Source organism: Panthera leo, chromosome B4, assembly GCF_018350215.1.
Source record: "Panthera leo isolate Ple1 chromosome B4, P.leo_Ple1_pat1.1, whole genome shotgun sequence".
Taxonomy (NCBI): domain Eukaryota; kingdom Metazoa; phylum Chordata; class Mammalia; order Carnivora; family Felidae; genus Panthera; species Panthera leo.
Window position 1 is genome coordinate 40,661,141 of NC_056685.1, and position 23,382 is coordinate 40,684,522.

Below are 23,382 nucleotides of genomic sequence, written 5' to 3' on the forward strand. Positions count from 1 at the left end.
TGTACTCCAAATGACAGTTTGCAAGGAGCCACCTCAAGGAGAAATAAAGCCAGGCAGCTTCCCTTCAAGGGGAGCCCTGAGCAAGAAGAGCCCTCATTCTGCGGGCAAGGGGACTCTACCCCAACGACCCGAGGAAAATCTCCCCAAAGAGGACTCAGGCAGGAAGCTCAGAATCAACAAAGCGAGAACCGAAGGGCGAAGGGCGAGGCCTCCATAGAACTCCTGGGTAAAAGTGGCTGGGGGGGGGGGGGGGGGGGGGACGGTGTCAGTCTGGAGTGATCCCTGGACGGTTGAGAGGAAAGCGGGAGGTCTGTGGCGGGAAGGAGGGTATGGCCGATTAGGGGGAAAGAGGGCTGTGCGGGAGGCAGGAGGAGAAATGAGAGTGCGGGCTCCTGGTCTGCTGAGCCGGAGTCCCCGGAACCTGGGCAGTAGCCGGCCGGCCGGCATTGGTGGGGCAGGTGGGGCCAGGGGCGGGGTCGGCCGGGGGCGGGGTCCACGGCACATGCGCACCGCAGCCCTCGCGCGCAGTAAGGAGTGGCACTTTTTAAAAGTGCAGCCCGGAGGCCAGCCCGCAGCCGCCGACACCTCGGTCCGAATCCTGGTGCCGCTCGTCCCGGCCGCGCGTCCCCCCAGTCCCTCACCAGTCCGGTCCAGGCCCGTCTAGCCCGCACGATGCCGGTCAAAGGAGGCACCAAGTGTATCAAATACCTGCTCTTCGGATTTAATTTCATCTTCTGGGTGAGTGAGTGCGACTGCCGCGCGCTCCTCTGCGGGGCCACCTGTTTGTCCCGGGAACCCCGTCCGCGGTCGGAAGTGCCGGTAACTGGCGCTGCCCGCGCCGGGTGGACTCCGGGCGGGAAGAGAAAAGCACTGCGGTCGCCAGCTGGCTCCTCGACGGGGTCCGGGGACGAGCTGGGCGGGCACGATCATAGAAGACTCCTCCGAAGCCGAGCTGGCAGGGGGAGGCTTGGGGCCCTAGCGAGCTGGGGCGCGGAGACCGGCCCCGGCCCTTTCTTTCGCCGAGGGTTTGGGGTGGGGTTTGTGTCTGTTCCCACCCCCAAACCCCTCCGAGTGCAGGAGGGGGAAGACGGCAGAGAGAAACGGAGCACCCCTCTTCTGGGAACTTGGGGCCATGGCCAAGGAGGACTGTGGCGGGCAGTACAGTTCGTAATCTGGGTGGGGTCTCACAAGTGGCAGGGGCCTCGAGGAGGGGGGATGCGAGCACACTGAGGACTTCAGCGGCGCGGGGAGAGCTCAGCCTGGAGCTGTTGACACTTTTACACTGGAAAGGGAGAGGGAGGGAGGATTAGGACCCCGTCCACCCTCGAGGAGGTACCTGAGGTACCTCGAGGAGGGCTTGATTCTGAGCCGCCACCGTGAGAAAGTCCAAACTGTCTCGAAACTACCTGAAAGACTAGCTTGTCTTGATTTTTTTTTTTCAAAGGCGATAAGTATCTGAACTGGAGAGAACTCTGGGAGAGTTGGGGAGAGGAGGGGCAGATGCCTGTTGGCGCTTTTAGTCCAGTGTTTCTCCATTTCCGGGGAAGATCAGGTGCCTGCCGCCCACTGCCAGCCCAGGGCCTCTGGCCTCGCCTACGCCCCCATGCCAGCCCACCCAGTGGCAAGGCGGGGCCACGGAGAGTGGAAGTTCACCTGGAGAGGACACCAGGCCAGGAAGCTACCTGACTCCCACTGCTGGCCACACTCAGCCTTTCTGCAAATGGAATGCCAGAGGGAAGCAGCAGAAAAGGGGATGTCCCCTCCACACTTTCTCTTGGAGGATTAAGGGACCACCCAGAGACAGAAAAGAAGCAAGGAATAATCTGAGGACTACATCCCTTGCACACAGATGGGCAATATTTGCTCCTTTGCAGTCAGAAAGGGATTTGGAAAGGCAGCCCTTATGCCACTCGTGAGATGGCTGTAGAAACAGGCATGCCACCAGAGCCTTGTAACAAAAAAATATACTGTACTTATTCCCCTGGAGCTGGTCACTGGGGTCCCCAGGAACCTTGGGACAAACCTCTTGAGATTTTAATCCTCTCTCCGGAGCTGACTCTTGCTCTTGCAAGAGTTACCATACCTAACACATGTTCTAGTGAGGATGGCACATAGATGTGCCCCTGCCCAACACTTGGCCTGTTTTAGGGAGACCTCCTGGTGGTGGCATTACTTCCTCCCGGTGTTCCCACAAGCCCCCAGCAGCCAGCCTGCCAGCTAGCTCCCAGGCTTGGCTTCTTCCTCTCCCCAACCGCTGGCACCAGAAAAGAATGTGAGAAGGCGGGTTAGCCCCGCCCCACCCCACCCTTGTCCTTTGGGGAGTTTTCCTCTCCCCTCCCCAGCACAACCTCCACCACACACACCCCCCCTCCCACCCCGCCCCGCCCATCTGTTGGTTAGTCCTCAGCTATCTGCCTAGGCTGCATCAGGGTTTCAGGCTGGGAAGGAACCACAGACTACCATGGGCCTTCATACCCCAAGTCTGCCCTGTAGCACATGCAGGAGCCTGATGGGAGGCTCCAGGGCTCCTCTGGGATCTGCTCAGTCTCTTATTGTCTCCAGCCTACCACCCACATTCAGAGCTGCCCTGGCCTGGGCTAGGTGCTGCTGATCAGCTATGTCATCTGAAACAGAGATGACTCACTCTGGGAATGTTTGGGTCCAGAATTAGGAAGGGCTCTAGTGATCATCCAGTCTGGCCCTAGTATTCACAATGAAGAAGCAGAGAACCAGAGAGGGATGATTGGCCCAGGATCACAGAGACCGAACCAATACCACAACCCTTGTGTCCCTTACTTGAGTCCCATCCTCTTCTGTCTCCATCATGAAACCAACAAGGGGACCTGGCAAATGAGCTGGTGTAGGGGGGTTAGCTACGTTCTCCTGAATTAACTATTGTTCAGTAGTGTTGTATCAAGGGCCCTGTAGAGATGATGGAATAAAGGGGTATCAGGATCCACTTGTGCAGCCTGCAAAGGCCCTTTCCAAGTCTCATGATCTAGCCAGAGCAGGAAGCATCATCCCCATTGTACTGATGACCAGGAAAAGAGTCCCTAGAGAAGTTAAATGACTTATCCAGGGTCATGTGGCAGGATAGCACGAGAAGTAAGTTTGAAGGCAGGTCTGGTTGGTCTAAAGTCCAATGTACTTTTCATCCCAACCCAGGCCCAGCTGGGTAGGAACAAGCTCCCAAAAAGATCTTTAAAAAGGAACCACTTGGATTGCTATGATGACACCAGTTACCTTTTTTTGAGACCAGAGATTTATAAACTTAGTGGGCCTTGAAAAACAGGAGTTGTGAGGCCAGGAGCCACCAGCACCTCCTGAACAAAGGATGCTGAGAGGGGTAGCCTCGCAGGGACCCAGAGAAAAGCCCACCTCAGTGGCGGTGGGCTTAGGGTGGGGAGAGGGTACACCTCTTCCCTGGCCCTGCCTTCAGCCCTGGGGAACCCTCAGTGACAGCTGAGCCTGCACCCCTGCCCTCCCCAAGTGGGGCCTCCAGTGCTTACTGCCAGACCAAGCACCCTGTTCATCCAGCACCCTCACAACGCTAACTTCTTGGCTCTGTTTCAGTGTTTCTGTATTTCCTCCAGACCGCCCTACCACAGTGGGAACCTGGACAGGGACCTGGGTCTCAGTCTAGCTTTGTCCTCATGTCACTTTGAAACCTTGGGGAGGTTGCTTTTGTGCTCCAGACCTGTTTCCTCATCTGAGGAAATGATGATGGGTTGAAACAAATGGTCACAGAAATCCCTTCAGCTCAGTCTATGAGCCTGGCCCCACCCCGAGTACCTACAGCAATAGGACTTCCCCACACAACCCAAAATCAAAATCAGAGTTGGGGGATGGACATGTGCTGTGGCTATGAAGGCTTGTCCTTGGAGCCTGGCTTCATTTGGGTCTTTACCTCTTGGGCCTGATTCTTGGTGTCTTTCCTGTTAACCTCACATTTTCCCCTCTCTTGCCCTGGATGGGGTCCCTATGTTTGGGGGCTCTCTGTTTTCCTCGCCCTCAGCCATTTGTGGTAGTCCTGCCCACTGACCAGCGCGCCACTCTGGGTTCAGTCTCCCCATCACCGGATGGAGCCAGCGTCTACCCCATGGCGTTGTTGTAGGCAAAATGAGAGAATGTATGTGCTGCACTTGGCATAGTAGCCTTAACTTTCTGTTTACTCCAGCTGTGGTTGCTCCTCTGTTGGAGGTAGATGGAAGCAGTGGGGAGGGTGGGAGCACTTCCCTAAGCAAGAAGTGTGGAAATTGAAACCAGGGACATAGGCAGGAATCCACATTCGGAATCCACACACATTCCCCCCCCTTCCTTTCCTTCTCTTCTTGCATCACTGCCAGCCTCATGATCCACCCCGCCTCAATGATTCCCGCTTTGGGACACCCACTCCATTTTATGTGTGGCTACACGTTTGATTATGGGGCGGCGCCCCACTTCTGAAAATAAACTACACAGCACAGGAACCCTAAGACATCAGGCTTCTGGGTCAGGGAGGGGTATGGACCTAGGGGGTGGCGGTGGCAGAAGCCCTTCCCACCCAACTTGCCAATTCCCCCAGAAGCTGTTGACCTTCAACGTGGGGCCGAGCAAGCAGCTAGGACTATTCCCTAAAATGGCTCCCCAACTTTGGCACGCAGACAGCCAGAGCTCTGGGAAAGCTGGCTGTGTTTCTACTGAGGTTGGCAGGTTTGGGGAGAGGTGAGTTGAGGCCAGGTGTCTGCATCTGCTAAGGAAAATAGGACTTCTCCCTTTGTCCCCTGCCCAGAATCTTGATGGCTTTCCCCGCACTTTTCCCTGCATTGGTTGTCAACAACAAAGATCTGACTCCTGATTTGGGGGGAAGGGGATTCCTCTACACACACTACACACATACACACACACACACACAGACACGCACACACATGCTCACTCTCTCTCTTTGTCTGTCTCTCTCTCCCCCTTCACTTTCAAAGTGCCCCATGGCACCGTTCCAGACCTTACTCTTTTGTACTCCAAGGAAGAGGTTGCTGGTTAAGACCTGAATTTGGATCCACTTTGATAAGCAGCCCCACGGAGGGCCATCCCTGCCAGAGCACTTAACTCTGCCAAAGGAGGCATCTGTGGTTTCAAACCTCACAAGTCAGTGCTCTCACACCCTTTGGTATTACATGTGAATCTTCCCTGTTAGACGCAGAGCTGTGTGTCCCGTGTTTGTTTTCCGGTTCGATTCAATTTTATAAGGAGGTGTGGCTTTTGGTCACACAGTCTGCAACTTAATAATACACCTTGAACTTGCCAAAGCACCTTTTCTTCTAAAGAACACAGCCTTGACAGTTCTTTCCTGGGTGTGCCCGGCTGCAAGGATAAGGGACCGCAGGTCATGGGTTATCGTGGCTCCTGTAACCTGTTGTCTCCTTGGTAGCTGGATGTTCTCAATAGAACTGTGTCCAGCTGGGGAGAAGACAGTGAAGTTTGAGGAGCTGCGTGTTTATTTTCTGTGATCCCCCCTCCCCAGGTGGGGGTCAGTGGGACTTCCTTCCACAGGTCTTTTCAACCAAAGCCCTGCAGAAACCACCTTTCCATCTCTTCCATACAGGAGGGTGATGACTTCATTGTTTTAGGGTTCTGAAAACCTGGGGAAGAGCCTGTTGGCCCCGTGCTCTCAACTACAGGGAATTCAGGAGACCAGAAGAGCTGATCTCAATAATACATTTTTTAAATTTATGTTTTTGAAGTCTGACTGCAGATCACTTGCCTGTTTCATTCTGTGGAAAAAGTCGTGCTGGTCCAGGGACATTTTCATTTTCCATCAAGTGATGGCATCCAGCTGTGGAAAGCAGCATCCTGCCTCCAGATGAGATAATTTTATAACAATTACATCCACCCGTAATTCCAACTCCCCCGACCCCCAACCACCACCCCAAAAAAGTACTTGGTTCTGGATAGTTTGTAAGTACTGTGTGCTATCGTCCTAGATTCATGGACCTTAACCAGATTTTTAGGGAATCCCACAAAATCAGTAGGACCGGCCTCCAGAAAAATGTTAGGCCTTTTTGTTGTTGTTTTGTTTTGTTTTGTTTTGTTTCGGTTTTTGCTTTTTTTTCTGGAGGCCAATGGACCTTAGGTTATGAACACCTCATTTTAGTTTTTCTCTCTTATTTTCCAAGCAACGTCTTCTCTATTCTGAATCCCTTGTTTCAGCCATGAGTAGTGGGTTGCCCAAGGACTATGTGGGGGAATTGCGGGTGATTTGAGAAAGGCTAAGTTCCCTGATGATCAACAACAGTGTAGACTGGAGAGCTAGCCTCCCCACCCATACTTGCTCTGACTCTCAGCTTAATCATTGCCCAGGGAGTGGCTTTGACTCTCGATTAATTTAATGAGTGTTCTGTATTTCTAGTCCACATGAAGAATCCAACTTTATGAGCTTCTAGCCAAGTTTTGCTTCTTGGGTTAGGTTTCCCATAGCTTGGGTGATTTGTATTTGTTTAGGAAGAACTGAGTTCTGTCTTTCCCCCCTCCTCCTTCCCACCCAATGGAGACTAAAATCAGCCAACCTTCCCTGGCCTTGCCCTTGAGGACTTTGGAAAGGGAAGGGTATCTCTGGGGGATCATTTGGGGATTTGGACTCCTGAGGAGATGATACTCAGTCTGGCTGAATAGCAGAGGAGGGTGAAGCCCTCTGACTTGGAGAGGGGACTGGATTCATTTGATTGTAGCAAAGATCCCTGGGTAGAGAGGTTTGGGGACTATTGACTTGGAGAAAAATCAGAAATCTGGGTTTTAAAGATCCTGCTTGTTCAATCCTCTTGGCAGGCATTGTGCAGGGGAGCTGAAACAGTGACTCTTGCTGGTGCTGTTACAAAAGAAACCCTCCAAAGCTTAATCCTGTTTCTATTATGTTCAACGTAGATTCCAGGTTCCACTGAACACCTCTCAGGCCGGGCAGGCCAATGGCCCATGACTTCTACCAAGCCCTTGCCTCCTGCGCTCAGAACACAGTCCCTTGCTTCTGTTCCCAGCATGAGCTACATGTCAGTGTCCAAGTGTAAAAACAGCACAACACATGGATCGTAGCAGCAAATCCTTGACCAGGGCTTCAAAAATACAATCAAGTAAATCAGACAGTTTCACTGAATTCAAAACAAATTTCTATATAACACTCCGGTTTTATCTTTAAACCTACATTGATCAAATCAATAGCATGATAAATGATAAAATTGATTTATTAAAACTTTAAATGAAAAGATCAGCAAACCCCTACTTAATTGTGAACGCATTGCTTTGCAAGTCAACAGAAGTTTGGTGTTTTTAAAAGATAGTTTGCTATAGACTGGAAGGTGTCCCCCCCCCCCCCCCCCCGAAATGTATATGTTAAGTTCTAAAATCCAGCATGATGGTATTTGGAGGTAGGGGCTTTCAGGGTGATTGACTCACTCTCATGAATAGGATTGGTGCTCTTAGAAGAGGCCCCAGAGAGCATCCTCCTTCCTTCTACCATGTGAGATTATAGCAAGAAGACAGCCCTCTGTGAACCAGGAAGCAACTCCTCACCAGACCCCAAGTCTGTTGGTACCTTGATCTCAGAGTTCCCAGCCTCCAGAACTGTGAGCAATAATTTCTTGTTAAGACACCCCATCGATGGTATTTGGTCATAGCAGCCCAAATGGACTCAGACATAGCTATTTATATGTTCAAATCAAAATCACCTCTTCCCGCCTAGGTGAGTGATTGTACACACAGCTCACATCGGTGTCCCCCTCCGGTGGGTGGCAGGCCTCCTCACCCCCCACAGCAGCTCTGCTCCTGGAGTAGAATGCACAGTCCAGACACAAGAAACCCTTCCCACTAAGACGGTCTCCCGTTCTCCCCCACGCAGTATGAATGTTTCACGTTGCTTCTTGCAGTAGGGGGCTGCGCATTTAAATCTGTTACTATTATGCTCAGGCTTTCTAAAGCCTCCTTTCTGCAAGCCTGGGAACATCTCCACATCCCCTACTTTCCCTTGCCCCCCCTACATTATAGCTCTGAGTCCCTAAGACACATAATCCTTAAGAGACCCAGAAAGCTTATTTCAGATAGGAATTAGATTCTCATCCGGTGCTGGGGAGGGACCATCAGTGTGGGAAGCTGGCATTATCCTCATGTGGCTGGTGCCTCTCAGGACCCCATGGCTGGGGCTGCAACACAGGCCTGTGGTCATGCCCTCTCGTGCCCTTTGCTGGCAGGATGGTGCTGTGGGGAAAGGGCAGAGGTTCTGGGCCTCACCTTGGTGCCATTCCTATAGGGGATGCAAGGACGGTGGCCACTGGGCAGATCTAACAGTGTCTGCACTTGCCAGGTTTGTGACAGTAGCGAAGTTGGGATAAGAAGAAAACATGCCAAGTTACTGCAGGGAATCTGTTTCCCAGAGCAGTGCTTGTGTCCACACAGATTTTCTGGCCAGTGCAGCAAGGGTGTGGACGCCACTCTTGGGCCAGAGGCCAGCAGGAGGAAGTGCATTCTCTCTCTAGACTGTCCATCAGGCAGCTGGCCTCGGAGAGAGGCCAGGTTCACGGGGCACCTGCGGCCAGGTGGCTGTTGCAGGTGTTTGTCTGTCCTGAGAAGGTAAAGCCCTTTGGTGGGCTCTCTTGGGACCTTTAAGGATAGAAGGTACCCTTTTGAAATGGGATCAGATGTGGCTAGGAGGGAGACAGCACAAAAGTGAAAAATTCTGGCTCTGAAATCAATGAAACTGATCTAAAAGACAGTTTAGCAAAATGATTGAGAATATGGGCTTTGTAGTCAGACTGTCCACGGTTCAAGTTCTAATCCAGCCACTTATTTGCTATGTGATCTCAGACAAGCTGCTTCTGTGCCCAAGTTTTCTCATCTAAAAAATGAAAGTAAATAGTAGCTACTTGGTGGGTCTACTGTGAAAATGAAATACTACAGGTGAAGTGCTGTGTTGTCGTGCTAGCTGTCCAGTGACATACAGTTGACCCCTGAACAATGCGGGGGTTAGGGGCACCAACCCCCATGCAGTCAAAAGTCTCTTTATAACTTTTGACTTCCCCAAAACTTAACTACTAATAGCCTCCTGTTGACCAGAAGCCTTACCGATAAGTCAATTAGCACATGCTCTGTATGTTATATGTATTATATATACTGTGTTCTTACAATAAGATAATCAAGAGAAATGAAAATGTTATTAAGAAGATCCTAAGGAAGAGAAGATACATTCACAAGACTGTACTGTATTTATCAAAAAAATCTGCATATAGTTGGACTTGTGTATGAGTTGAAACCCATGTTATGCAAATGGGAGCTATAATTAAGAGACCTAAAATGTAGGCAGGAATCATGGCAAAGGGATAGGATAGATGATAGGTCAGACACAACAGTTGGGGACCTTGGCTCTTGCTCGTTTCCTGGCCCTGTGCTCAGAATGCACCATGTTGGGGAAGGAGGGCCATTTAACTGAGCGGTGCTGGGCATGCCTTTTGCCAACACTGCTAATCCACATGCCACATGGCATTGTTTCAAAGGTATAAAAAAAGGGGCATCTCCCACCACCATTCAGGGCCATGCAAGCAAGTGGCAACTGTTCCCACAGATGGAATGAAAGCTAACTGGTCCACATGGCTAAAATAAGAGAGAGAGACAGAGAGAGAGACAGAGAGAGAGAGAGAGAGAGAGACAGACAGAGTGAGTGTGTGTGTGTGTGTGTGTGTGTGTATGTGTAATCGCCAAGTGTCTTAGTGAGGCATACACAATGGAAAACAAATGTGTGGTATTCTGGAATTTAAAGCAAAACATCCCCCAAACAATCCCCCACATCAGATGATTTTGGTTAAGATCAGAATGCCTGCTTTCAGCAGAAAACAGATTTATGGGCTGGCTGATGTATGCTGCATGTCTGGCAAGCAGGCAGTGGAAACTTGAAATGAGGTTTCTTGTTTAGAAAGAGGTTATCTTGGGCAGAGGCCCTCCCTCTCTATCCTTCATCCCCTTACTACTAACCCATCATATCAGCTGAAATTTTTCTCGTCTCTTGGGCAGAATAAGAGCTCTGGTTTTTAACTGATGGTGATGTCCTTGGAAGGGAGGATTTCTCAACTCTTGAGCTTGTTCCGAGCAGGTCACTGCCTAATTACCATTAAGGTGTGCTGAGAAAAAGCTTACAAGGCCCTTCACCTTCTGCCACACCCCAGAGAGGGGACCACGCTAGCTCCCTTCCACCAGGGATGAGACAGGCAGTGGAGTAATTAACCTCTACATGGCACGTGCTGTGCATGTGACAGAGGGAGAGAGTTGATGGCTGAGTTGCTCCATACCTGCTCTGTGTGACTTTGGGGAAGTAACTACCTCTCTGAGCCTGTTTCCTCATCTCAAACTGGGATGATCAGAACTACCTCTAAGTGTATAAGGCAGTCCTACCAGTCCTCTTAGATTCACAAGGGGACCTTACTGTAGAAATCTAGCTCCCTCACATTCCTCGTCTCCCTGGGAAATCCCACTGTCACTCCTATAGGGCATGTTCCCATTAGCCTGAAGTCACACTGGAACACACACTGGCCCAAAAGAGCCACTCTTAGCAAACTGATGGCACCCATAGGCTATAGCTATTGAACCACTTTCACCCTTCCACCCAAGAGACCCTCCCCCCTCCAAGTGCACTGGAATCCCCAGAAAGTGAACCCCTGCAAGCTCAGCGAGCAGGCCAAACAGGTGCTTAGGATGTCGGCAATGCAGGTAAGCCCAAGGAATCATGGAGAAAAATATGAACTTTTCTGACCTTCTTTATATTTATTTTATAATACTGATTTTTTAAAATATTGAATTATATGGGGTAGGTGCCATAATTTCCTCAGTATTTAGGGCTGTAAAATGGTCACAAGAGGCAGAAGTGTGCCTCCCCAAGGACCTGGCTTCTCAGGGACGGTAGGGCTTGTTGTTGACTTTCTGATGTGCCCTGGTGTGGTGTAAAAGAACAGCACATGGTAGCAGGGCCCTTTACGACACAGCGATTGTTGGGTGTGGGAGGAGTTGACTTGTCAGAAATGCAGATTCCTGGGGGAAATCAGTGACTCTCCTTAAGCCACACTTTCCTTGTTTGAGTAATGAAGGTAATATCCCCAAAGTCTTAGGGTTGTTAGAAATGGTGGCATATTTAATGTAAAAAGCTTATCGCAGTGCCTGGCTCCAAGCAAGAACTCGGGTGTTAGTTCCAGCAGCTACTGCTATAGTTACGATTACTACTGCCTCTCAGAATGTTTCAGAGATTGAAGCTGTCCTAAAGATTCACATTCATCCATGTCTTCTCACCTCAGTTCTGTAAAGCCACATCACGCAGGATTGTTCAAGTCTGAACCTTTACCCCTAGGTTTTTTCCCTTTTAGAAGGTGAATTAGAGGACTTGTCTTTCCATCTGTCCACAAAATGCCCATTTTAGAGATTTTCCCAGTATGGGAAAGGTGGGTGAGGAGAGGGACCAGTTTTGCACATAGCTGGGAGTGGCCCCAGCATCAGGGCCATTTGGCAGAGGGCCCCCCTCCCCTTGTGAAGTCGAACTGGGAATTCAACAATAGCCATAAGAGGAAGAAATCTGCCCTTCCTCCAAACCAGGAAGGATAGCCTCGACACCTCTCCTGTTCACTTCTTGTGCTTCCCAGGAAGAGGTAGATTCCCTCTTATCTAGAACTTTCTTGACACCTTGAAGCCAGGTCTCAGAGTGGGGCAGAGCCAAAGTCACCATTGCTTCTATGTGGACCCCACAGCAAGGGGAAAGAAGGCAGAGCTGGCCCCAAAGGGTGTGTTTTCCCTGGCACCCGGTGATGGTGGATTGAAACCACCATCTCTCCCAGCCTCAACAGAGGGGAAGGGAAAGGAGAGAGAGAGAACAAACCCAAGGAGAAGTTAGTGGTCAGTGAGCTCCTTCCCTCTTGGCTTTCCCCTAGGCTGGGGTTGGCACCCTGAGTCTGAATCACTTCACCACAGCAGACAAATTAAGGTTTAGGTCAGAGCATTTTGCTAAATTCAGCATGTCCAGATGACCTTCTCATTCCCCGAGAAAAGTTCCTAGGGGTTCCTTGTCTTCCCATTCACCAGCTGGCCAGGGAGAGAGCACGGTGTCAGGAAGAGGCAGCTTTGAGTTGTCTGTGTGGATCTGGTTCAGTGTGAATGTTGCCTCTTGCTGCCGTGTCCTCTCGAGTGAGTTGTTACTTAACCTCTTGGAACCTGTTTTATCTCTAAAGGTGATGAGAGGATTAAATGAGATGATGTATGTCAGTCACCTCCTATAATGTGAGACGTGCATGGATGCCCATAGAGAGTAACTATTCCTATTATTGTATTATTGATTTTCCCTTCTGTAGCCTCTGGAGGAGTTGCTCATGGACAGAAAAGCCTGCTAGAAGTCAACTCAACACTAACCTATGACATCGTTGACCATTAGCCTCTGCATATATTCTTTACAAAAAGAAATAAAATTTTGCCCCCTAGAATTTATAATTAGTTGAGGAAAAGAATCCACTCGTACCTAATGGCTGTCCAGCCTAGGGAGAACTCAGGCTGCAGAAATCAGGAGGAGGAGGAATTTTTTACCAAGACCGCCCTGCTGCGGAGGCTGTGGGAGTCATTTTGGCTTCTTGGAGAGGAGAGTTCACAGGGCTTAGCTTGTGTGATGAATACTTATTTGGAAGCCAAATGCAGGTTCTAACTTGAACCATTTACTATGAGTGCCTAGGCTCAGTGGGTTCAAGATAGAGTTGTCCAGCCATTATCTCTTTCTTACCTCTAGCTTCCCTCCCACTTACCTGACCTGTGTCCTCCCTTTGACTATCACCATGCAGCAGTACAAGGTGTTCCTGAGGCCCAGTCGCATGGCTCTACAGCACTAGATGGAAGAGTTGAGCCCATACTCTCCAGATTACAGTGTAAAGTGGAATGGCGAAACACTGTTCCACGTAAGGGCTGAGCCCAGAGGAAGCTCCTACCCCCCGCCCCACTCCATGGCTTCCTGACCTTCAGCACTGGCATTTAGAAGCTAGTCTCTGGGCGTGCCTGGGTGGCTCATGGGGGCGCCTGGGTGGCTCAGTTGGTTAAGTGTCTGATTTCGGCTCAGGTCATGATCTCAAGGTTCATGAGTTCAAGCCCTGTGTCGGGCTCTGTGCTGACAGCTCGGAGCCTGGAGCCTGCTTCAGATTCTGTATCTCCCTCTCTCTCTGCGCCTCCCCCGCTTGCCGCTCTGTCTCTATTTAACAAAATAAATAAATGTTAAAAAAATTTTTTTTAATTAAAAGAAAGAAAGAAAAAGGAAGCTAGTCTCTGTGCCCAGAGGAAAGCTTCTCCATGTCATCCGATTGTTTGGTGTTTACATAAAGGTCCAGAACAGTGGTTCTCAAACTTGAGCAAGCATCAGAATCATCTGGGGGATTGCTGGGCCCCACCGCACCCATTTATAATTCAGTAAGTCTAGGATGGATGGGGGCAGTGATTTTCATGTCTAACAAATTCCCAGGTGCTGCTGCTGCTGGTCTGGGGACCACACGTGGTGACCCGCTGGCCTAGAGATAAGTTTCCCAGTGGCCCAGCTTCTGTCAATCTGAGCACTGCCCCCAGATCAGTGGCTTGGTCAAAGCCTCAGAGCAGAAGTTGTCCAGAGGGATGAGATGACCCCCCAGGACGATCATACTCACAGAGGGATTTATTCTCCAGGACTGTCACCTCTGCAGCTTTTCAACTCCTCTCTAATAAAACTAAAGTTAATAACAGGTCCCTTGTTGCTATCTTTAAATTCTGCCAGGAAGTAACATTTTACTTGTGATCCTTAATTGAAGGCAAGTCATGGTAGTTTTTTCTCCACTCAGGAGAGTGGAGTTTGGTTTTTGTCATTGTTTTCCTGCGTGGTAGGACTGGGTACAGGAGGACTCCGGCCTCCGCTCCTGCCAGGCGTCTTTGCCCTTCCAAAGATGACAGCTTCAGCCTTCATTTGGAGGTGGGAGCGGAGGGTGCCAGGAGAGGATCAGAAGAGGTGGTGAGGACTGGACTCCTGTTTGTGCATGCTGCCAGCGCCGGGCCCAGCCTCCTGACGGGTGAATCAGCCCATCCGAGGCTTGGCAGTCAGCGGTGAGCCAGGGTTGCCATGGAGATGGGTGAGGCTCGAGCCCACAGGTCTGGGTGGCCTGACTTGTTTTTAAATGTTGAGGCCTGTGTGAACATAGAGGCCCTTATCTCTGCTTCTGAGGCTTTCTTAAAGCGTGACTGGTATTCAGGGGCCCAGAAAAGGCTGGTAGGAGAAACGCACATCCTTGGTATTCAGTCTGTTACCGACTTCCCAGGTGCCATGGGGAACTATGCCTACAGGTCTCCCATGCTTAGTCCTTTAAAAAAAAAAAATAAGTAAATAACGAGGGTTGATGTGTATCTTACTGAAGGAGGAAAGTAAAGAGATAAAATCCCCTCCCTCTCTGATCTGCTTTTTTAATTCGCCCAGGGAAGCAGCCTGTGATCCCGGGACAGAGCTGACTGTCCCCTTTAACCTTCCTTCCCCACTTTCCTTTGGCCATTCCTGTCTGCGGGTGGCCAGTGTGGGTGTGGAGGAGGTAAATTTATCCATCATCCTCCACCGCACCGCAACTCGCACAGACCCACAGAAACCAGAACCCCTGTGTCCTAGATTGCCCTGTTCCCTCCTGCCCAACCACCCTCTCCAATTGTAGAGGGACACAACTGATAGCCACCGACTGCCATGAATTGCCCCCCTGTCGTGTTGTGTCTTTCTCAAGGTTTATTATTCTTATTACCATCCTTATTTTCCCTACGGAATCTGGCTGGCTATGCCACATTGTGGTCATTGTGGTCTTCAGAGTGTAGTACATGGGTTACATCATTTATCCTCCCCTTCAAGCTAGATTAAAGGCAGGACAGGCGTCCTGCAATCTTGTGCCCAAATGAGAACTCTAAGGGTTGGAGAAGCTAAGGAAAGTGCTTGGTATGAAACCGCATCTAGGTGGCAGACCAGAGTTACACCCAGAGTCCATGGCTGTCTGCTAATCTGGGGCTTCTCAGCAAAGGTATGCCAGAGAACACCCTGGAGGAGGGGGGTGCTGAGACAGATGCACATGTAGAATTCCCCAGGTGATTCTGACATCCACCCCATGTAGACCAGGTCTGGTTGGCACATGCATGCAAATGACAGGTGACAGAACCAGGGCCTACTCCTTTGCTTTGTCATTCTTTCTGCCCCGCACTGAAGAATGTTATGGCATCTTACTGACCACCGGCTCACCAAAGTAACCGCATGGCCATTGCTTTTCCAGAAGGACAACGAGAAGCAGGAAGGCCAGCACCCCTCCTTACCCTACCCCTGTCCTCTTACTACGGCCTACCTGCAACCCCCCAAAAGTGCAGATGTGACCACTTAAAATCTGAGGTCAGCCTTAGAGAGAAACCGCTGGTGGAGAATGATCCACCCTCCCCCTTCCGGGCTTTCTAAGGCAGTTGGATAGAGAAAGCGTGATGAATGTTTTGTCCTTTAACAAAATGTGTGACCGGTCAGGTCATATTACAAAAGAAAAAGGGGACCTGGAGGAAAGGGGGGTCTAGCCAAGACCACCCAGTTTGTTTGCCATGAGATTTTTCTTTGAAGTGGGATTTGTCCAAGGCAAACAGGGCTGTTTCCTGTAGAGGGGTAGGACACAGCACCACACGCACATGCACACACATGCACACACATGCACACACACACACGCAGCTGCCCTTCTTGTCACATCTTTCTGCAGGCGTCATTCAAATGTTTCCGTCAGTGGGGCTGCCTGCATGTAAACAGTTCCCCAGGTCCTAACTGGAACCAGTTTTGCAAACTTGGCACCGGGTCCAGAGCAACCAGGTGCCCCTAAGTGGCATTATGCTTTGATTTGTTTTCAATCTTCCTTTGGAATTAAAGACACTTCCTTTAACTCTAGGTGTGTTTTAGTGTAGGATCCCTGGGCCTGGCCCTCTAGCGAGATTCATGGAGTGACTCGTCGAAGCACTTGGCTTCGCGTGGCTGCCTTTTTCCTGAGTGGTGCTTTCCGTGGCGGCAGAGGGGGTGACCAGAAAATGGTTCTCTGTGAGCCTGAGCTTGGGCCCTGCTGGGTTTTCATGGCCCCTGGAATTGGCATAAGCCCCGGGTGATGGGGTTACCTGTGTGCTCACCAAAGATTGGAGTGTCAAACTGGACTTATTCGTGGGGTGAGGACAGTGACTCATGGACTTTTCATAAACTCTCGTTTTCAAAAGACTTTCTATGGATTTGTCCCTGAATCTCACTGTGATACTCATCACATGCCGTGGTGGGTCTTTCTCAGGTTATTGTTCTTGGCAATTTCTGACTTGGCAGTTTCTAGCGAGAAACGAGAAGCTGAATCTGGAGGAAAGGCCAGAAAGGAGAGGAAGCTTATTGAAGAGAAGAGGAGCAGAGAGAGCAGATTCTGGTGGATTTCAGAGACTCTCTCCCATTGCAGCAATCCTCTCATTTGTCGGATGATTATTTGTTGACTGACTGATCATTTATTCATGAATTTAGAATTTATTCACTGTTGTGTCCAAGGTATGGATGGGGTGGGTGAGCTGCCAGAATGACTGAGAAGCAGCCCTTCCCTGAAGGAACTTGCACTCTAGTGAGACCCTAGCCCGGAACACCCTCGAGAAAAGGGCGTGTGTGATGATGCTGCAGCTGGTGGGATTGCGTTTCCCCCAGGGACTGAGGACATCTTGGTGGGGAAGCAGCAGGCCCGGGTGGCCAGGACAGCATTCCAGAAGGAAGGGCTGGCATGAGCCGAGGCGAGGATGCAGGGGACTTATTTGGGAACCTGAGTGATTCCATCTGAGGGGCAGGTAAGGAGGAGGTGGGATCAGGGTTCCGTGGTGTCCTGCAGAGAGATCAGAAAACATGAAGACACAGCTAACACCTGAAATCTTAAAACAGAGCGACTGACCTAAGCCTTTCAGGGACATGGCTGCTGTCCACATGGAGGGCTGGGTGCATTATACTGTGACCACTTTGTGGGGACCTGGAGAGGGGTAAGCCACCAGCTCAGGGGTGAGTGCACAGGGCAACCAGAAGGAGCAGTGAGCCTGGAAGAAGAGAGGGTTCGTTTCTGTTGGGAATTTTAGGATAGAGAGACCTAGAAGCTTTGAAAGAGAAGCCCCGGCTTCATAAATATGTATATACATGTGCACACACAAGTATATACGTTCTTAGTTTTAGAACAGTTTCAGATCTGCAGAAAGTTTGCAAAGACAGTATAGCGAACCCCCTATGTCCCAAGAATTTCCCCTGTGGTTAGCACCTCTAATTACCACATCACATTTGTCACAGCTAAGAGACCAATACTGATAACGTTGCTGTCAACTAAACTAAACTTACTCAGATTTCACTTGTTTTACCAGTCATGTCCTCTTTCTGTGCCAGGGTCCCATCCGTGGTACCATATGATGGTTGTCATACTTCTCCATCTATGATTTGTGACCGTTTCTGTCTTCCCTGGTTTCTCATAACCTTAGCAGTTCTGAGAAGTGCTGACGAGCAAGTATTTTGTAGAATGTCCTCAGTTTAGGTTTTTCTCATGGCTGTCTTCTAAGAACAAAAGGAACATGAGTGAAGAATTTAAGAATTTCCAATAAAACAATGGGGAAAGGCTATCCTTTTTTTCCCTGCACTGTCAGATAGATGGGACCATTTTTGGCTTGAAGGCAAAGGACCTTTTCTCAGCCAAACCGGAAGGTTTTCCTTTGGCTTCCTTTGAGAATGAGGTAAGCAGGCAGACTGGGCAGTGCCTCAGGCTAGGAGTAGAGGCTCTGGACTTTTCACATCCATCCCCACCACCCAGCTGGTGGTCTGAGGCTGATTGCTGTCCTTTACATGGTGGGGGAGGGGGGCCTGTGATCAGGAATCTGCTAACTGAACATCTACATCAGACCTGCTCAGATCCTGCACTGTTACAAAGCAAAGCGGCCACCATGATGATTGTGTGGCCAACGTTCCTGCCACACATCAGCTAACTAACCTGAGAGGAAACCAGAAACTTCTTGGCCTCCCAGATCCCCGATTTCTTACTTCATGGAGTCCCTTCATAAGTGACTCAGTGTGACAGTTTTGTCACAGGTAAAGTTCTCCCTGGTTCTTGCCATTTGTTTTCTCTTAGTATTCCACATAGCTAGGGGTGAGAGCCAGGTGGGGGCCTGGGACCCCCCTCAGTGCCACACCAAAAAGTGAACTCTTCTAGAAAGTAACTCTCGAGCTCCTTAGATAATACTGCCTGCACAACCATGAGCCATTATTAGGTGACACCCATTATATGTGGCCCTGTAACCCTGAACCATCCATCGGTTACCCAGCCAATAAGGCCATTTCTCCAATAGCATTACAGAAAATGGGGCAGCTGATGGCTTACATATCTTCCCCTCAGGCCAATTAACTGAGTAATTCAATCCAAAAAAGCAGCAGAGCTCATTCCTCTGATTTTTGTGAACTATGTGCTCCTGGTTCTGCCCCTGACCCTCTCCTCCACCTGGATTTCTTAGACCTTCCTCCTTGTCTCTTTTGGTGAGTTTATAGGCGTAAGAAACTGAGATCATTACTGCTTTTTCCATTTCTCCAGAGCCAGCTGCTTTTTCTTTCTCCTTTTAGTAAAGTGTTGTGGCTTTGACAACCAAGCAGTGTGAGGCCAGGTTTTGGGTGGGGTCCAAACATGGACTCCTGACTCTGTCTGGCCTTGTCCTTAGCCAGGGTGAGACCTGAAGTCCTTTCTCTCCTGGTTCCAATTCTCCAGTACAGTGTCCTTTTTGACACATGTGTGTATAGACCAGATAAATGACTGGACTTTTACAGATTGGCTCAGGCTCCTTGAAATTACAAAATGGAAGAGGCCTCACCATTTCAGGCTTTAGGTGGGTACCCTCTTGTTATCCATGGAATCATACCCAAAGAGAAATAATTGAGGCTAACTTGTTTTTGTTTTTTTAAAAAAAAAATTAATGTTTATTTTTGAGAGAGAGACAGACAGACAGAATGCAAGTCGGGGAGGGGCAGAGAGAGAGGGAGACACAGAATCTGAAGCAGGCTCCAGCCTCTGAGCTGTCAGCATAGAGCCGGATGTGGGGCTCGAACTCATGAACCGCAAGATTGTGACCTGAGCCAAAGCTGGTGGCTTAACTGCCTGAGCCACCCAGGCACCCCTGTTTCTGCTTTTTTAAGTAGGCTTCACGCCCAGCATGAAGCCCAACACAGGGCTTGAACTCACAACCCTGAGATCATGACCTAAGCTGAGATCAAGAGTCAGACATTTAACCGATTGAACTACCCAGGCGTCCCAAGGCTAATTCTTTGATAAGCACAAGCGTAGAGCAGAAATGACAGTAAGGGACATGGACCTCTCTTAGTCCCAGGTGTTGTCAACAAGAGGGAGGACTGAGGACAAGGTTTGTGGCAAGTGCTGTCTGTACCTCCAGTGCATGTTCAGTCCCTGCCCACAGCATTCTCAGGTTAACACTGTCATGTCCATAGGGAAGCCAGCAGCCTCAGTCTCCCATTGTCCAGGAGCCTCACTGGGCCTCCATATGTTGTGGGGAGAGGAGAAAATATTGCCTTCTTTCTTTTAACTCTCCAGGAGCCCAGGGGGTAGCTAGGCCAGAGCCTGCCCACCAGAGTCAGGACCCACTTAGTGTGTGCTTGTCCTGTACTCAGTGTACAGGGAGGTCCCAGCCTGGTCCCACTGTGTCCCTGCCCCAACAGTGGCACTCGTGAGTCAGGAGAACCCAGTCTGTGCCAGAGCATCCAGGCTAGAAATGGGGAGGGAGACTCCTACTTTTCCCCACGGAGCCATGTCTGCTGTCTTGGAATTAGGCCAGGAGACCCTCACTCACCTGCAAGTCTCCTGTGAATAAGAAGGAAAGCCTGGCAACCATGAGTTTTTCTTTCCTGCACTGTCCCCCATGGGGCACCTGGGGGTATGTACTTCCTACCGATGTTTGGTGGTTGCCTTCTGTCACATGAAGCCTAAGAGAGCTGGGGAGATGCAGAATGACTCTCCTCCGTGGGGAAGAGTGTGATGCTGGTGACCGGGGTGCTGATAAAGTTCTTCTCATAAAGCCCATTGGGTTCCTCTTTCGGAAGTACTTCTAATATGATCTCCTTTACTGTTAGCCATACTTAAAAAGCAAGGAAGGGCCACATCTTGCCATTCCTGTTCTACAGATGGGAAAACTGAGGCAATAGGGCTCTGAGCCAGGAAATCCAGAGCCTTGCTGTGGAAATACACCACTGGAGGCCTGGGCACAGTTTTGACCCTATGGCAGGCTGAGGCCCTGGGTCGTCCTTTCCACCGTCGCCACCTCCACCTCCACCCGACACGTCTACACCCACCACCAAGTCCTGGGGAAAAGAAGTGGAACAAACAATTAAAGAAAGAGAGGCCTGGCCACACGGTGGGCCATCCCAGCTCTCAGGGCAGAGAACCAAGCTCTCTCAGGAGCAGGGCTCTGACACAGGGCGCCTCTGTTGAGGAGGCATCCATGGGAATCACTCTCATGCAAGCCCTGGTCCGAACGAGAGTCAGGGGAGCCCAGCTGTCCCTGGGGGTCAAGGACAACTTGGCAGGGGGTGCCGCCTGCACAGGCCTCTAGTTCAACAGTGCCAGGCTGGGATTTGGCACCTCGGTTCTATCCCTTGGTGGGAAGGGCTGCCCTTTAGGGTCCAGTATCTCAACTTGCCCACCTACAAAATGGGATTTTCAGAAGATTGGGAGATTACTCAGAAGTGTCTTATCTGATGTTTATGTAAGGATCACTCGTAAGGAAGCAGGCATCTAAAGCCTGGAATGGGAGGGGGTCAGCCTGTGAGGTTTCCCAGGGTGAAAGGGAAGGGACAAATGTCGGCCACTTAGGGAAGACGCTGCTCTATGTCACTTAATGAGCTGTGTGATTTTGTAAGGAATCGTGGCTGCCCTCATTGGTGCATGGCTGTGCCCCTTGAGCAACCTGCTTCTTTTTTATCATATGGTACATATACAGAGTACATCTGAAACATGAACAGATTAAAGAATAATCAGGAAGGGAATATCCGCGTCACCACCACCCAAGTTAAGAGCTAGAATATTGTCAGTGCCCTAGACCCTGCTCTCACAAGTGCTATTCCCTTATCAGAAATCCCTTCCTTCCCCTACAGGGCGCCGCACACTTGACTTTATGTTAATTCTTTTCTTTATCTTGGTCATTTATATGTACCTCTGAAAAGCAGAGCAGTTCTTAACTATAAGGCATCACATTGTATGTTTTTTTGGTGCCTCTTGCTGCTGTTTGGCATCATGAGATGCACTCATAGTATTGCACGTAGCTACAGTGGCTCATTTTTCACTGCTATAGAGTATTCTAGTGTCCATGAAGTATCCATTCTACCGGCTGGACTGCTAGTAGGTAATTGTTCCCAGCTTGCTGATATTTTTAGCAAATGGACTGATTCCCACACTGGACCCCTGTTACTACCAGGTGCATGGTGAGAGGCAGGGACCACCAAGGGTGGTCCCAGAACCCTTTGCAAGTGTCCCCTTTGGTGTTGTGGGGCTGTGCTCCTACCAGCAGCCAGGACTGATGTCCACATCCTGTATATCCTGCAGCTTGCTGGGATCGCGGTCCTTGCTGTTGGACTATGGCTCCGATTCGACTCTCAGACCAAGAGCATCTTCGAGCAAGACACTCAACCTTCCAGCTTCTACACAGGTGAGCAGGGGGAGACAGTACTTCCTCCAACCGTGGAGATTCTGTGTTGATCCAGGGATGGGCCTGGGGAAAGACTTTTGCTCTGGCCACACTGGCCTGTCACATCCCTTTCCAGCCATGCTTGGTATTACATGTGCCGCAAATTTGCATCGGACTGATGTGGTTGGTTTCTTCATGCTGACTAAGTCTGGCATTCTGACCATTCCACCAATAGGAAATGGGCTTTGCCAAAGTTACTGCCACTCTTGATGGTTTAAGAACCTCTGTTCTTGTCCCTAACCCTCTCTTAATGTCACGTCTCCTTAGGCTTGATCATTTCTTTAATTCAAAAAACTTTGTCCTGGGGATCCAGAGTCCCAGGAGTAGGAGGGGTGAGTCCTCCCCACTGTACAGATAGGGGCTCTGAGACCCAAAACACCTGTCTCCTGCATAGTACAGTCAGGATTAATAAGAGAGTCAGACCCTTAATGCTGGTAAATGCCACAGGGTATTTGGTTTTATTTGTTTTATTTTTTAATGTTAATTTTTGAGACAAAGACAGAGACCGAGCATGAGTGGGGGAGGAGCAGAGAGAAGAGGGAGACATAGAATCCAAAACAGGCTCCAGGCTCCGAGCTGTCAGCACAAGAGCTGGCAGGGCTCGAACTCATGAACAGCAAGATCATGACCTCATGACCTAAGCCAAAATCGGCTGGCCACTTAACCAACTGAGCCACCCAGGCGCCCCTATTTGTGTGTTTTCTAAAGTGCTTTTGCTTTAGGGCAAAAGTTTCCAGTTTAAACACAAATAGGCTTAGCAGGTTACACATGGCTCCTGGGCATTCTTTTGTCTTTTCTACCATTAGTCTGTCCTTTTCACCTGCTGGGTCACCACCAAGGCTCGCCCCCAGTTTCTAGTCGACACAAAATCCGTAGCCCTTCTTTCTGTGTTGGGGGTAGGAAACACTTCATTTACGAGAAACGGAGGAGCCCCCTATTTTTAGGATTACACTGTCATGTCATCAGGCTCAAAGTGTAAGTTTGGTCACTTCCTTCCCACCCACCAAAGGAGTTATTTTTAAAAAAAGATGGAAAACACAGGCTGAAGAGAGTTATTCCCCAGGCCTTCTGGAAGGACAAGGTGGCTGGCGGACACATGCACCCGCTTCCCGCCTCCCAGAGGCCACCTGGGCCGGGCCTGCCCAGCCTGCTTAGCCACACGCACCCAGGCCCTCTGGATGTTTCCCTGCTTGTATTGCTTGTTGCTGTTGTTTTTTAGGGTGTGTGTCCCTATTTCCAGAAAGAAAGTGAAGGAAAGTAAAGCACAAGTATGTTTTTTGAAAAAAAAAACACAACAAAAACAAAAAAACTACACACACACACATACACACACACGCACGCACACGAGGTTTTAGGAAGCAGGTTTCCATAGTGCCCTGACTTGTTTTAGCAACAGCATTTTTGCAGGTCTGCGGCTGGGAGCCTGGAATGCGGCCCTGTGGAGAGAGAGCAGCACGAGGGTACTGTGCTGAGGGGGGGACCTGGAGCACCCCCTCGCCGCACCAGGGAGCTGTGAACCCTCTAGGGGAGAGGGGAGAGCACATCTGCACACATGTGGAAGCGAGTGGCATCCTGTTGGGACCAGTTGTCCTCAGGACAGCCTGGCCTCCTGCTCTG

At 50.0% G+C, this 23,382-nt stretch overlaps 1 protein-coding gene and 1 long non-coding RNA gene across 2 annotated transcripts in view; one reads left to right on the plus strand and one right to left on the minus strand.

Moving 5' to 3' along the window:
• Positions 1-532: 532 nt before the first annotated feature.
• CD9 (CD9 molecule) overlaps positions 533-23,382 on the plus strand; it is a 33,818-nt gene continuing 10,968 nt past the window's right edge. Inside the window, exons 1-2 of the mRNA XM_042945595.1 lie at positions 533-738; positions 21,624-21,726. Of these exons, the coding sequence (XP_042801529.1) occupies positions 673-738; positions 21,624-21,726 (169 nt within the window). The 5' untranslated portion in view covers positions 533-672. The remainder of the gene's footprint in view (positions 739-21,623; positions 21,727-23,382) is intronic.
• LOC122224140 lies at positions 15,863-21,671 on the minus strand. Its single transcript, XR_006204664.1, has 3 exons — positions 21,583-21,671; positions 17,378-17,587; positions 15,863-16,880 (listed from the first exon to the last, which is right to left on the minus strand). It is a non-coding gene; the product is annotated as an uncharacterized LOC122224140 (long non-coding RNA).